The following is a 17,221-nucleotide window of genomic DNA, read 5'->3' on the forward strand; positions in this document are numbered from 1 at the left end:
TACTAAAAATTTGTGTTCATAAATAATTTTTTAATACTAGTAAACCTTCCAAAATTTCTAATACGAAATTTTCATACTACATTCATTTATAATTTTTTTTGAAAAATTGAAGAGAGCTCTCTTCTATTTTTTTAATGCGAGTGTTATGAAAAACTTTCATATACTATTTTCATTTATAATTATCAAGTCTTGCATTATTTCAAAATTAGTACGAAATTCAATGACATCCAAATTACCTTCATTTATTTACCAAATCAACATGTTTTTAAAAATAGTGTTTAATCTAGTATCATCAATGTGAAATTGACTAATATTTATGAACCCAAATTCTAGTGTAAACATTATACTCTCATAATTGAAGGCCCAATCTCAAATCGACATAATTTTCAATTTGTCAAATTTGTGATCAACCCTTAAATTTGACTCATTGGATCAAAGTTTGGATTGAGAGTCGATTGTCAATGACCTAGATAAGAAGCTTGTTGTGTATGTGGTACATGTAGACCAGCTCACCCCATGACATTTAAAAAATTGAAATCACCGAAATAAAGAAAAACAAATAATTAAACAACCAAGAAGTTTTGGACGAACCCAAGAATGTCTCACTTTACTCATTGTTTTATATGTTGAGTGCTCTTCCATTTACGAACTTTCTTATCACAAACTTCCTTTGTAACTAAATCCCCAATGGCCACTCCTCTGTTCGAAACAGTTGCAATCAAAAGACCCATTGACACAATCTTCAACGCTGCAATTTTCCTCCTCCTCCTTTCTCTTCTCGGCTACCGCATCTATTTCCTCCGTACCAACGGCTTCGATTGCCTCCATTTCACCGCCTTCCTTTGCGAGCTCTGTTTCACTTTCACTTTCTTTCTTCTCATCGTTATCAAATCCAACCCCGTTCGCTTCATTACTTATCCCCGCCGTCTTCTTAAACGGTAACCAATTAGAATCATTTTGTTTTACTTTATTTATTTTGTGAAACTTGCGACTTTGGAGTTGAGTTTTTGTGATTTTTTATAAAACAGAGTTGAGGAGATCCCTGCGGTGGATGTATTTGTTACGACGGCGGATCCGTCGTTGGAACCGCCGATAATTACTGTAAATACGGTGCTGTCTATTTTGGCGGTTGATTATCCGGTGAATAAATTGGGTTGCTATGTATCGGACGATGGGTGTTCTCCGATTACTTTCTATTGTTTAACAGAAGCGGTGGAATTTGCGAAGATTTGGGTTCCGTTTTGTAGAAAATATGGGATTCGGCTCAGAGCACCGTTTCGCTACTTTTCTACTGCTTTAGGAGCCGACGAATCCGACGAGTTTCTGCAGGAGTGGAACATAATCAAGGTAAATCGCATTAACATTATTTTAAAAAAAATTACAAATAAATTCAAGTCTATCATTTATCATCCCTAATATACTATTTAAATTTATTATATTTATAGTTTTTTTATATTATATTATATCTATTAATATTTTTTATCTAATGTCTATATTCCTAACTGTTTTTTGAAAATATAAAATAAAAAGGTAAGAATAGAAAGATGGGTATAAGGATTTCTTATTATCTAGTCAACAAGAACTATATTGCTGAAAATTATTATTCACATTGCTGTGTAATTGAATGAAGCAATTTCAAATATTTTTTCTTAAAAGAATCGAGATATGAACATTTACATGGTATTTGAATTTTTTTTCTTATTAAAATATTATTTTACTTTTCATATTTTAGAATTGGTTAAATTTTAGTTATTGTGATATGTGGTGTTGGAAAATTGAATCTTAAGTCGAAATTAATAAATTAATAATACAAATTCATGTCAGAAAGTTGGTAGTCTATATAGTCTTAACAAAATTATAATTTAATTGTTTGAAGTTAATTAATTTTTATCAAATTTGGTTAAATAATAATAATTATAATTATCATGCAAAATTGGAATATGTGAATATATTTTTAAAATTATAAAATGTTAATAGGTAATAAAATATTTTGAAAAATCAATCATAATAATTTAAGATTGATTGAAATAAGGGATTAAAATTCAACATTGAAGAATGTTGAGCTAAAATTAAACAAGTTTGAAAGTAAAAATACTAAAATATTTTATATTATATTAAATTAAGGGATTGTGAGTGGGAATATTTAATTTAATCTTTTTCATAATGCTTATTTTGCCCACAAAATCACATGTTTTGTTTTTGTACTTAATTTGAATCTTTTTTATCTGTATTTAATTTTAGATTCTTTTTTGTCATGAGATCTTTGACAATGCCTCAAAGAAAGAAAAGGAAAAAAAAAAAGCTTTGTGGACAATTCTCTATTACTGTTTTCCTTATGTTTTTTCAGTTAGTAAAAGATTAGTAAGGTGAAATTTAAAATCATACACAAATCTTTTGAACATTTAATAAATATACAAATTCCTCCACAAAATAACAACTTGTTTCGAAGATTTTGAACCGTTTATCTCTTTTATATTATGTTTAGTTTAATTTTATAAACGTCAAGGAATCCAGTGTCAAGAATATAGATGTTTCCGACTAGGAAAAAAAGGTAAAAAATAATGACACTTGACATATTTGAGTTATTAAGAATATTGAAGTTCTTGACAAGGAAAAAAGGTCAAGATTATTTTATTTGATATGTTAAAGATGTCAAGATATACTTGATATGTGGAAAATGTCAAGAATATAAGAATTTTTGACAAACATAAATTGTCAAGGTGCAAAATTTTTTGACACATTTAACTTGTTGAGATATAAAGAATATTGACGTTCTTGACAAGTTAAAAAGGTCAAGATTATTTTTACTTGATATGTGAAAAATGTCAAGAATATGAAATTTTTTGACAAACATAAAGTGTCAAGTGCAAAACTTTTTTGACACATTTAACCTGTTAAGTTTATTTTTTTTATTAATTTTTAATATAAATATTTACCTATAAATTGTTCTTGTATTTTGGTCCAACAATCACGCGCACACACATATATAGAATAAACATTCATCAAACTAAATAAACCACACACATTTTCAATCTTATCAACTAAAAATTCCTTCCACACATTTTCAATCATATCAACCAAAAATTCCTTCAATACCAAATATCTTCACTTAAAAATTTATGTCATTTAGATTTGTAACTACATGCATCACACCTACAATATATATTGAAATAAGGCCATATTTATCTGGGATGAAATATAATTTTTCATCAATAATAATGATGTAAAAGGTGGGATCTAGTTGACTATTTTTGTGGTTGGTTATCTATGCTTTATAATCATAATGCACTATGAGACCCGTTTCACATTCTATTGTTTCATTACTTTCATCGTTACTCAATTATAAATCATCCATCAACTTAGTCTAAGACTAAAATAGATATTTTAACGACTTTGTTTTTAATTGAAATTTTAAAAAGGGCGAGTACGAGATGTTGTGCCGCAAGATCGAGGAATCAAATCAAGCATGGGACTCACGTGACTTCCCATTTTTCTGTGGTACGGATTCCAAAAATCATGCTCCAATTATCAAGGTACAATTTACAAAGCCTCAAAAGCAATGGTTGAAGATATACTAACTAAAACAAAGTTGTCCTAGATTTTGATTTGATTTTTATTTTAATCCTTACATTTTTGGTCCTTATATTTGATTTTAATTTAGTCTTAATTTGATCGACGAGATTAAAATTTTACACTTCTAACTTTTATATTTTACGAATTATATACTTTTAGTCTTTGACAATAATATTAATTAATTTAAAATAATTATGGCGTGAAATTTTAAATTAATCTCAATAATAATGAAAAAATAGGGAAATTTATTTAATAATAATTTGTTTAAATTAATTTTAGATATTGATATTAAAGATTAAAAGTGAATATTTAGTAAAAAAGTCGAAGTTAAAAGTGTAAATTTTAAAACTTAGAGACCAAATTAAAAAAAAATAAAAAAAAAAAGAATGAAACTCAATTCGTAAAAGTAAAATTGTAACATTTTGAAACTTCATTATTAGATTGAAATCAAACTCAAAATTAAGAATTAGTTGTAAATCATCTTGAAGTTTAGAGAGAGAATGAAAACTTAACTCAAAACTTAAAGAATAGTAAAAAGATACTTTTCTTAATTGATATATTGATTTACTAATTTAAAGGTCGTTTCGATTAACTTGATATTTTTTTTAAAGAAAATTTATTTGTATTTAAATACATTTGATAAAAATGAATTAAAATATATTTGAAAAGTTATTTTGAGTAATTGTAAAATACTCAAATTTCGTCCTTATTATTTAAGTTAAACATTTGAATACGTATTCTAAACCCATCTTTTTTTTAATATTTCATTTTGTCCAACAATTAATTTTAAAATTAGTTTGTCAACATATGAAACTATGTATATTATTTTTTATTAAATATAAAATTTCTGTCTATGTTAAATATATATTAATTTCCTTTTATTAATCAACGTTGCCATGTTGCTTCTACGGGTGAGCATAGTCAGTTTTTCGATCAAACCACTAACGAATTCATTATAATTGGTTTAATAAATACTCAAATCGACATTGATCGTCGAACGGTAAAAATCGATCATCGATTAGTTTAGTCGATTTTATTCTTTAATTTTTTTTTTTAAAAAAAAGTTTAAATTTGAAATTTTTTCAAACCAATACCTAACTATCCTTTTCTTTCTCTAACCGATCCAATTGAATTGATTGACTCAATTTTTCGATTTATCATCTTCACCTTTCGCCAGATTAAGGTTTAAGGGTTGTTCTTTGTTTTTTATTTTAAAAATCCATATAATATTTACTTTTTTTTACACTTTTAAGTTAGCGTAACTTAATTATATCTTAGTTTTTCATATATAGTATATACAGAAATATGCACATGTTTTTTTTAGGAATTTTTAAAAATAAAAAAAATAAGGAAACTATTTATACAAAATAATCAAATTTTAAATTTTTTTAATAGAGACTGATAGAAATCTATCAGTGTCTAACCATGATAGAAATTGATAAAAGTCTATAATAGACATTGATATCAATATTTTTTTTTATTATTTCTGTAAATATTTTGACATTTTTCTATTTAGAAATTTTTTTTAGTATTTTTTAATATATTGAATGATTGTTTATTTATATATATCAGAGAACAATTCTACAAAGATTTATAATAATTTTTAATTAGTATATCGTAATAAAGATATTATATATAATTACATTTAAAATTACATTTATATTATGATTAAAGAAAAATTTTCACAGTTAGAAAAAATATTAAACTATTTACAGAAATAGTAAAAAAAGAAAAAAAATATTGATAGATACTAATAGACTTCTATCAGCGTCTATCAGTGATAGACTTCTATCAATTTCTATCGCTTATAAATACAGATAGACTTCTATCAGATTCTATTAGCCTTTATCAAAGAAGATTCAAATTTTGTTATTTTGTGTAAATAATTTTCCTTATTTTTCTAATTTTTAAAATCTCTTATGATTAAATTACAAATTTAATCCCCAAATTTTGAAAATTGTGATTAGCAAATCTCTCAACTTTCAATTTTGATTCTAGCCCCTTAAAAATATTTTTTTAAAAAATCTATAAAATACTTCAATTTTATATCTAATTGAACTCATTAATACTAAAAATATTTAAAAAGTAACTATTTTATAAGAATTAAAAAATAGTTGTCTATTTCAACCTTAAATTTTAAAATTTGTAGTTAATTCATACAATAATTTTTTAAAAAATGTCTAATCGTACCTATTAAGCATAAAATTAATTTAATGTCTACTATTACATTTAATTTTTAACTTCTTTAAATATGGCAAAATTGATATTTTAAAAATCTATTAAACACAAAAAAATCGATAATTTAAAGACTTATTAGACATTTTTTAAAGGTTACAAACTATATATAACACAAAATTAGAAATGGATAGACTAAACTTCTAATCTTTTTATATATTTGTGCTTCTCACTTGAAGTTATGGATCTGCGGTTTAATTGAACAGGACATAAACATATTATAATATAAGACTTGCGAAATTTAATTTTTTGGATTGTATTCTAAAAAAATTACCCACTAAAAAGTATAATATTTTTCCAGATAATATGGGAGAACAAGGAATGCGAAAATTTACTTCCTCACTTGATTTACGTGTCAAGAGAAAAGAGGCTCAAACATTCCCACCATTATAAGGCTGGAGCCATGAACGTTTTGGTAATTTCATGCTCTTCTTAAATATTCATCTTTTATTACATTTCTAAGGCACATAATTATTAATTACATTTTTAGGTTCCAATATAGGATTGGATTTTTGAACTGTGATGAAGGCAACCATTTAGTTTATAGATTCCATAATTTATAATGATGTAGTCTATATATTGAAAAAATATTATTAAGATTTAATAAAAAATAAGAATTTACCTATTGTAGATTGGTATATTGATTAAGGATCAAATATGCTTTTAAAATATAAAAGCTTTAAGTCATTATAGAATAAAAATTAATATAAGAGAAGAATCAATCACATATGATGAAGACTAGATAGTAATAAATTTGAAAATATATAAACATAATTGTTATAACAAACAAAAGTATGCTTTTAACCACAATTTTTTAAATCAAGGTGATTCTTTATACGCAAAACACGAATGTTCCACAGATAGTCTTGGCAATCATAGAAACAACAAATAATGTACCAACAACTAATTATACTAATAATACACAAAATTTGATAACCCAATTTGGTGATATACCACCTACGTCTGAAGGGTAGTGTGCCCGAAAAATATAAATTCACTAATAAGATCCATTTGAATGAGCTTCAAAATGTGATTAGAGACAGTATGAGGTACTTGTTTGTGAGAAACATGAATTTGTTTACCTGCTTGCCATTCGCCACAAATAGTTTCAATGTCAGCGCACAATGGTGGAAGACCAGATATGACATTTCTCGTTATGACTTTTTAAATAGTCTTCATACTCACATGACCAAGACGTTTATGTCAGATAGCTGCCTTATCATGTTGAGAGACATTACACACTTGAGAAGAGTCGTTAGTAGACAACAAATAACAATTCTCTTAGAAACGTGTACTTGTCATAAGAGATGCTTTATTATTATCTCTAGTAACACACTGATCCTTAATGAAGTTAACGTCCAGCCCTTGGTCACACAATTGATTAATGTTAATAAGGTTTGTTGTAAGTCCTTCAACTAGCAGGACAACATTAAGAGATGGTAGGCTGGGATAGTTAAGCTTTTCCTTTCCAATTATTCTCCCAATTGCATCGCTACCAAAGGTAACTTGTCCTAAGCTTACAAATTTTATCTCAGAAATACAGCTCTTCTCGCCAATCATATGTCTCAAACTTCCACTGAAGAACTAGTCTCCTCTGACAGAAGATCTGAAAAATGTCAAAACTACATTGCACATATTGTTCAAGCTCTTCATATACCATACCCATTTCAATTTGAGTTCATGATGAGATATATCTCTGAAATTGTGAGATACTTAAGTTATGTTCCAGTGGCGATAGGGAAAACCATGTAACTAAAAATAGTATGTCGTATGTGACCTATTTTTCCACAATAGTAACATATCCACACCTGTCTGGATTTTATCTTAGCTTTCCAAACAACATTAACAGATGATGATTCTAATAAATTGGAAGGGGCTTGATTTTTAGCTCGCACAAACTCATTTTTTTGTTTATATTTGTCATGAACCTGTCTTCCATGTATGTTTCCACCCTTGGAGAATCCAAGATCGGAGACATCGCAGTTGTCTTGCCTTTTGTCAGAATCTTATCAAGAACCTCAAAACTGGGATTTAGCATCCTTACAGACTTACAAACAGACTCTTTCTCAATCCTGACAAGGTTTCGTTCGTGTTTCAGATCAACAATTGTTGACATAAGTCTATGATTATCAGGTAACAAAGATTTGATCCTTCTTTTTTGGATGTCTAGCATCTTCACATCCTCTTTCTACTTTTGATGTGGAACTTTACAAGATGGATTAGATGATTCAAGAGGAACCTCATTGTTATCACTGCTACCAAAAACATAAAGGTAATTTGTTACATAAAACACAAATACTGAACAGATAGTCTTGGCAATCACATAAACAATAAATAAAGTACCAACAACTAATTAAACTAATAACACAGAGTTTGGTAACCCATTTCAGTGATATATCACCTTTGTGGGTAGTATGTCTAGGAAAGATAAATTCACTAATATGGAAAGCCAAACGTTTACAACATTGTACTTATCTATAAAATACTGACAATTATAGTGACACATAGAGCCTACCTTATTGTGGATCACCTAGGCTTCTCCTTGATGTGAGACTCCTTCTCAGTAGAATTTAGACTCCTCATAAGTTTGTGAATATTAGTGAGGATTTATTTAGGCTCCCCATAAGTGTGAGACACATTCTCTTCAATGTTTTATTTTTCCACCAACAAATGAAGATCGCTTCACTTGATGAACTTAGGCTCCCCCTAAGTTCGAGAATTCCTTCTCAATCTACATTACTAGATCCTCCTAAGGATGAGAATCCATTCTCAACCAATGATACCTTAAGTTCCCTTAAGGATAAAAAACTATTCTCAAGATTACTTCGAAGAACTCAGGAACAATGATACAACATGTGCTAAATAAAACAATCAAACTTCTTGCTTCACAACCCTCTAAAATTACAGGGAGTTTCGGTGATAGGCTACGAAACTTAATTATGGTCAATTCACAACACACAAACGGCAACCCTAGCACACCAAAACATGCTCTTGCATAGACACAACGGAAGAAGAAAAATATTCTTATTCAAAATCGACAGACTATAAATATAAGGAAAATATCCCAAAATAATAACAATGCAAAATGTTTCATATCAGGAAAAAAATATATTGCCGAAACAGCATCCAACATGACATCTTGTGCAACATATCTGAGATAACCACAAACCAAAACAACGTTAATCCTAATCCCTTTGAAACAAATAAAGCCAATTTAGAATTCCAGCAATTTTATCATCTGTTTTGCAAAACATATTCATATGTCCAAACGTTATTTGAAGTAAGCTAAAAGATGTATGAAATGATAATGTTAAATAGAAAATTGTTTTTAGTTATAATTTGCTATTATTCCTAAATTTTATTATTTGACACTTGCATCCATTCACAAATACTAAAGTATGTATGTGTAATACATGCAGACAAGAGTTTCTGGATTGATGACAAATGCTCCATATATATTGAATGTTGACTGTGATATGTTTGTGAATGACTCCAATGCAATTCTTCAAGGAATATGTCCCTTCATTGACCCCAAAAATGATAAAGAAGTTGCATACGTCCAATTTCCTCAACGTTTCTATGGTGGATTAAAAGATGATTTATATGGAAATCATTTAATTGTCTCCATGGAGGTAAAATTCCCTCTCTCTCTCTCTTTCTTTCGCCCAAAAGGACTAAGTAGGAGTTGTATGAATCAAAACTCTACATTAATAGTTATATTAATCTGATTTTGAATTTTTGTTAGTATATCAATTTAAATTTATACTCTTTATTACCTTTCCTTTGGATAAATATCTTGTCAGATTTAGCTTATTTAGACTCTTCATTAGGATTTTCTTCAAAGATTTTTTATGTTGTTCTAATTGTCCATTTTCATAATCTAACATTTCAAGAAGCTTACATACGTGTAAGAGTTGATGCATCGACGACTTTCAAAGATAATTTTAATAAAGAAGGTAAATTGAATCACTAATTGTGATAATTTAAAAGTTTAATGGATACCAACTATAAGTCTCACATGATGTTTTTCAAACAAAATTTGAGGGATAATGTAAATTTCTACACTTACAAAGATTCCTTACTTATACAATCTCCATAGTTTTAGGATATAAATTAAATTTTTTCAAATAAAATTTAGAAAAAATTATCCAATTCTTTTGCATTGCAGTACATTGTTCCAGGACTAGCAGGAAGTCAAGGCCCAAGCTACATGGGAACTGGGTGTATTCATAGACGAAAAGTCTTATATGGTCAGTCACCAAATGAACATAAAATTAATGGTAATAACTTTACTTTTTTTTTTCTTTTAATTTTCTCAACTCAAACTTAATTCAAATTATTTTATTTTTTGATAATTATTTTAAAGGCAAAACTTTTGATGATATTTTCAAGTATAGCAAAATATTACTGTCTATTAATGATAGACTACAATAGATATTTATCACTGATATTGATAGATATCTATTGCGATCTATTATGTTGATAAATAGTAAAATTTTGCTATATTTATAAATAAATTGACTTATTTTTTAATTTGAAAACAACCTTTATTTTTCTTAAAGTTACTTTACGTTTTGTTTTTTCAGGAAATATTTCAGAAACTACATTATACAGAACATTTGGAAACTCCGAGGACTTCATCAAATCAGCTACTTCTGCTTTAATGGGAATCGCTGATTATCCAAACTCCTTGCAATGTTCAATCGAAGCTTTAAACAAAGTCGCAAGTTGTAGTTACGAGAATGATACTTTTTGGGGTCTTAAGGTTTGCCTTCCTACTTTCACCATTTTTTTTTGTTTTTATTGTATGTTCAACTTTTATCACATATAAATAAAAAGTATTTTATTTTTCAGTACTTTTTTTTAAAAAATAAAAATAAAAATAATCAGTTCAGTCTCTATTATTAATTTATTTAGGTCTCGTTAGATAACCATTTGATTTTTTAAAACGGTACTTGTTTACCCAACATAAATCTTTAAAATGATTTTCATCTTTCTTGAATCAAACACATGAATTCTTAGTCAAATTCCCATAAAAAATAATTTTTTGCAAATGTTTTAAAATATATTACATAACAAAGAAACTCATGGTTACAAATGATGTTTGTAAGGGTAATTATGATTAAAAAAAACAAATCAAATGGTTACCAAACTGAGTAAAATAGTTAATATCGTCAAATATTGACATTAGAAAACTAAAATGAACAAAAATGAAGATCCCTTTTGATAACCATTTTGTTTTTGTTTTTGAAAATTATGCCTATAAACATTACTTCTACATCTAAATTTATTCATTTGTTGTCTACTTTTCACCCATGGTTTAAAAAACTAAGCCAAATTTTGGGAACTAAAAAAAAGTAACTTTTAGGCCCCGTTTGGTAATCTTTTCATTTTTTTGTTTTTGGTTTAAGAAAATTAAGCCTATTTCTTTCATATTTCTTACAATAATTTACATTTTTATTAAGTACAATGGTTGAATTCTTAGTTAAATTAAAAAAAAAAAAAACGACTTTTTTCAAAAGTTTTTTTTCTTTCAAATTTTGGCTTGGTTTTTAAAATTATTAGTAAAAAGTAGATAAGTAGGAAGAAATTTGTAGGTAGAAGTAATATCTATAGGCTTAAAAAAAACAAAAAAAAAAATGGTTACCAAAAGGACCGATATATATCCTTAATTTCATTTGAGCAAAATTGATGTATAAGTAACTGGGTATTAGAATAGAAAATGTGGGTTTAAAAATTTGCATACCTCCTAATAAGCACTCAATACAAATTCGAGATACTTTAGTAATTTATATTCTCTCTCAATGGATTCAATGGTACAAAATTGTCAGTTATATTGTTCAAACAATCTCTCTATGATAACATGTTCTTGATCAGGTCGGTTGGTACTACGGGTCGGTGACGGAGGACATTTTCACAGGGATGATGATCCAAGGGAAGGGTTGGAAATCCATATACCTAAACCCAAACCCAGCAGCGTTCCTAGGTTGTGCCCCAACAACTGGGCCATCTACATTCACTCAGCTGAAGAGATGGACAACAGGGTTCCTTGAAATTTTCTTCACTAAAAACTGCCCAATTTTTGCCACTCTCTTTGGTAAACTTCACCTCAAGCTGTGTATGTTCTATGTGTGGATCTATCTTTGGGGACCCCAATCCATTCCTGAGCTTTGCTACTCCCTTTTGCCTGCCTATTCTCTTCTCACAAACTCTCACTTCCTACCCCAGGCAAGTTACATGCAATATATATTATATTTTTACTACTATTTTACCAATAGTTTTCACCTTTCTCAGCAGCCAAATTTTAACAACAAAAGTTATTTTGTTTTAGTATATTCAGAACTTACCTAGGTTTTTAAAATTAAACATATTCATATGAAGTAGATAGAACGTAATTTTTAAAAACTAAAAATATAAAATCAAATGATTATCAAACTAAGTCTGAATTTCAAATATTTGTTGATCTTAGCCTTTGAAAACTTTTTAAGTACTTTTATGTTGTTTTATTTGAGTCTTCGAACTTAAAAAAATCATTTCGATTGTTGTTTTTATTTTGTTCTTAACAAATTAGTGACACCGTTTTGAGTATGTTTACTAGCATTAACGTGAGTATAATTTTCAAGCCATATGCATATAGGTTAAGTGTCAAAGATGGAATGAACTTAAAAGTTAAAGGTACACACTAAAAGACCAAAATGATTTTTTTTTTAAAAAAAGGAAAAAATATGAAGAATTAAATAAATATTTTTGAAAGTTTGTGTCACACTATAACGAACTTATAAGTTCAAGAACTAAAATAAAATTGACATAGAAAGTTTATGTACCAAAACGACATTTAAACTTTTTACTATCTTCATTAGTAAACATTAATATTATAATGCAGGTACATGAACGTGCAATATTCATTCCACTTTTACTCTTAGTCCTCTACAACCTCCAACAAGTGTTACAATTCTTGAAAACGGGGCAATCAATTAGGGCTTATTGGAACAACCAAAGAATGGCGAGAATAAACACAATGTGCCCCTATTTCTTTGGAGTTGTTGGTATTGTGCTTAAGTTCTTAGGATTAGCGGAAACAATGTTTGAAGTAACAAAAAAGGAGTCGTCTTCTTCGAATGACAGCGGTGAGATCGATGAAGGTTCGTTCATATTCGATGAGTCACCGTTGTTTTTGCCAGGTACAACAGTTTTGATGATGCAATTGATGGCATTGTTTACGAGTATTTGGAGACGGCCGGCTGAGCCCGGTGGAGTAGGGGAAGTGATATGCAGTGTGTGGTTGATTTTGTGTTTCTGGCCATTCTTGAAAGGGATGTTTAGGAAGGGAAGATATGGACTTCCCTTTTCCACCATTTGCAAGTCTAGCGTTTTAACATTGTTGTTCGTGTATTTGTCTCAAAAGGCATAAATGTAGGACAAGTAGAACGTATGTTATTGTCTTCTTTGTTCTCCAATAAATATTTGTCTTTCTTTTTAATAAGAATAAAGTATGATTTTAGCACCATTTAGTTTTTTTCTTCTTCTTTGAGGTAGTGCCTTCCAATGGAGTTGGGATTTGAAATGCTCACAAGTTTGGGACCGATGTGTTCTTTAGTTGTAATAAATTTTTTTATAATTAATATCGATGGGTTTTGTCAAGTACAATCAATGTAAGTATGAAAATGCAAACCTCCTGATTGTAAGAGTTTAGAGTATATGTGAATTATTACTAAGTTATGCTCACGTTTTCTATTAGTATCCAAGGTTATTGACGTTTTGGTTGTATTGATATGCTAGATGAACAAAAATTAAGGGAGCTAGGTCCAACTAATTACTCTATATTTTTTTTATTATTGATAAATAATTAATGACTAGATTTTGAATGAATTTGATACTGTTGTTGTGTTGACTGTTCATTTTTTTTATGCGTTTTGTTATGCTCATTATTATTACTCTTGTCAAGAGTCTTTCTATTCGTTCAGACTGATTTTTGTTTGCAAAATATTATTTCCTTTTGTGTTGTAGATATCTAGCGAAACCCTTCTAGTTCTTACTTGGGGTGTAGATTTTCTGCCTTGCAGACTGTTTTTCCTTTTGTCTTCTATATATATTTATATTCTTTATGCCTTTTAGACGTAGCGCTTTTGTAAGATATTGTCATTGAAGAGAGAAAGAAGGTAGTTCTGTATGTGCTCTTTCGTGTAGGAGTGGCTTGGCTTTTTGTTTGATCGTCTGTGTGAGTTTACATTCCTATGGTTGTCTAGCGTAGAAGTTAACAAATTGGTAAATACTAAATTGAGTGATATGATAGTGACTAAGGAGAACTTTTCTTAATGGAAAATGAAGCGAAATTGTTTGAAGAATGTTTCAAAAATGAGATGAAAAGAAAAGTGAAGCTTCAAGAGACGTAATCTCAACTTTTCAAAAGATGTGTTCAAAATCAAAGTTATTATAAAGGTGCTCACAAACTTTGAAAAATCCTTGGAGCAGTTGAGGTACATCGAAACAATGGTGTCGGTGGCCATCTAACACCATCGTTGTTGAAGTTGATTCGTTGGAAGTCATCAATACCCTCAACGACTACAAAGAAGATTTGTCTAAGATCATGAATCTCGTGGAATTCTTCATTAGAGGAGGAAAGCTGTCTTTGAAATTTTAATTGGTCTGATAATATTGGTTAACCACTCTTTAAAGAAAGTGGTTGGTATATATAAGTTTTGGTTTTAATGAAGTTTCCTTTTCAAAAAAATAAAAAAGAAAAAACTGTAAACACATTTAAAAATACTGTGGTAGATCAAATCATGGGCAAATAAACGTTGTAATTTTCTACAAGCAAAAGGAAAACCATAGTACCACAGTACTGGTCCCAATAAGTTAAAATTAAAGTGTTGAAAAATAGGCAGAAGTTTCCAGCTAAATTCAATGGATTTCAGTTCTCATACCAGTCAATTGGTTGGTACGCCATTATTTCACTCACTGCAACTTTTCAATGGGGGAATCTTGCAGATTTGATAAAATAAGTTTATAAAATTAAACATATGGCTCAAATTTATTGCTTTTGTAAAAATGACAATAAAACAAGCTCCAACCCATGTTTTAGCTTTCTAATATTGATATAATCTTGATACACTAGACATCCTCGATATCTTTGATATACTTGATACTATTGATATAGGGTTGAAAATGATTAGTTATTTAAGTGTTTTAAATTTAAGTGCATTTAAGTAAACTAGTGTCTTATCATGTGTGATATAGGTATATTTTTAAAAGTGTGTATAATTAATTAAAATATTATTCAATAATATTATTTAAAAAAACTACTTAGGATTAAATTTGTATCTTCTTTTAATAATATTTTTTAGTTTAAATATATTTATGGATTATTTATTAAAATAAATATTATTCAATAAATTATTTTTCAAAGCTACTTATTTAATTAGAAAATTTTCACAAATAGAAAAAATGGCAAAGAAATAACAAAAAAAAAAAAAAAAAAAGAAAGAAAAAACATTGATGGACGCTAATGGATTTCTATATGTGTTTATCACATAGTATCAACGATAAATTTCTATCCGTTTCTATCATTGATAGATACTAATAGCCTTCTATCAGCTTCTATCAATCTCTATTAGAGAATATTAAATTTTGTTATTTTATGTAAATAATTTCCAATATTTTTCTATGGTTGAAAATCCCCTGTATAATTAGTGTATGAGTTTATGTCATATATATTTGTTTCAAAAAGATATTGCCATGTTTGATTTATTTTATATTCACAAATTAATACCATATTCGTTTAAAAATGATGTAACCATGTTTAATTTATTTTATATTCACAAATAAATGTCACATAAGTTTTACAAAATAATCAATAAAAATATTTAACCTAAAGAAATATTATAGTATAAGAAAATTTAAGATTAATCATAAGTAATTTTTTAAATAATTTTATTGAATAATATTTTAAACAAAATATATAATTTTTAAATGGCAACTCGCACATTCACATGTAACTAAGTTTTAAGTTGATAATGGAATTGTTTTTTAAAATAATGTTTTTATAAAATATAATGACAAAAATAAGATTGGAGGGAAAAATTTCTAAGAATAGGTGTTTTGAGAAACTATTGACAAAATTGGGGTAGTGAAATCGTGTACTGGGTACACGATTTCCATATGGCATACTCGTGTACCCGATACACGAGTATCGTTTAATCCAGTTAGCACCACGTCGGCTGACTGGTTAACCGGTCAGACACAAACTCGTGGACCCGGTCCACGATTTGCCTTTTTTTTTTTTTCTTTTTTTTAAAAGTTTGTTGATTATTATTTTTTAATTGTAGATGTACAACAATATTAAAACTTTAGGAATTGGTCCACAAATTCCTTCATTATTAAACTTAATTATATATTTAATCTACAATGAAAACATCTTGCACTCATATTAAAAATATATATTCATGATATTAAAGAATATTTACAATCAGTTCTTTAATTTACAATTTGAAAATGAAAGTTTACATAAAATTTAAAAACGATCCCCTGGCCCTTACCATTCATGGGGGTTGTCTTCATGTCCCTCTAAATTAGGTTCATCTGGTTGTCGCTGTCGTCTACGACGAATACATCTTCGATCGGTGTTAGCAACATTGAGTCGTCTTGTTTGTTGAATAATACCTTCTACGTTGACCAATGTTTGCTGACACATTGAACCCAATTCTGGTAAGTTGTTCTGCACTGAATATTTTTGAATATTATCGATAAAATTATTATGTACAATAAAAAAAAAATAAATATTAAACAATATTCATATCATATATATGAAAAATGTCTGATTTCAAATCTCTTACCAGGCAGTAATAGTAAGCATCGTCAGGTGTGATAAATCGCCTCGTGATTGAATCGTACAGGGAAAGTAGTCGTCTGATATAGCTGGACCATTTGTTAATTCTCCCTGTATACAATGATCATGTCATCCATGCCAGTAGGATAAATATTCTGCATGGATTCGACGCCAGTCTTGGTTGTGCTTACCTCTCAAATCGATTTGGTGTAGTGCTGGGAGTGTATAGAACAACGAAGGTATCGTTTGTCACAGAACGAACTGCCTCAACACACGATCTGGATGATGCCAATCTACTATATGGAAGCATATAAGAGGGCTAACGGTCAACCAGATGTCTTCACCAGCATAACAATAATCAGTTGCTTTGATTTGTATTTTGTATTGAAATTACTAGCAACATGGTGAAGACAATACCGATGTTACGCTCTGGGTTCACTTCAACCAATTTCTTCAGTATTAATTGCAGCAAGAATGCCCCTTACGTCTATCAGAAATCAAGCAAATACCCTCTCTTTGGGTAACATATTCACGCACTGCCCACAAAAATCATGACCAACTGGACGAATTCTCACCTTCGACGATAGC

The 17,221-nt window shown here is 28.6% G+C and overlaps 1 protein-coding gene across 1 annotated transcript; it reads left to right on the forward strand.

Moving 5' to 3' along the window:
- The first annotated feature begins 559 nt into the window (after nt 1-559).
- LOC120089381 (cellulose synthase-like protein H1) lies at nt 560-13,315 on the forward strand. Its single transcript, XM_039046832.1, has 9 exons — nt 560-938; nt 1,029-1,347; nt 3,420-3,533; nt 6,110-6,223; nt 9,228-9,440; nt 9,977-10,088; nt 10,395-10,573; nt 11,686-12,036; nt 12,692-13,315. Exons 1-9 carry the CDS (start codon nt 688-690, stop codon nt 13,217-13,219), a joined length of 2,181 nt encoding a protein of 726 aa, XP_038902760.1. The 5' UTR covers nt 560-687; the 3' UTR covers nt 13,220-13,315.
- The last annotated feature ends 3,906 nt before the right edge of the window (nt 13,316-17,221 follow it).

This window comes from Benincasa hispida, chromosome 10 (assembly GCF_009727055.1).
Source record: "Benincasa hispida cultivar B227 chromosome 10, ASM972705v1, whole genome shotgun sequence".
Lineage (NCBI taxonomy): Eukaryota > Viridiplantae > Streptophyta > Magnoliopsida > Cucurbitales > Cucurbitaceae > Benincasa > Benincasa hispida.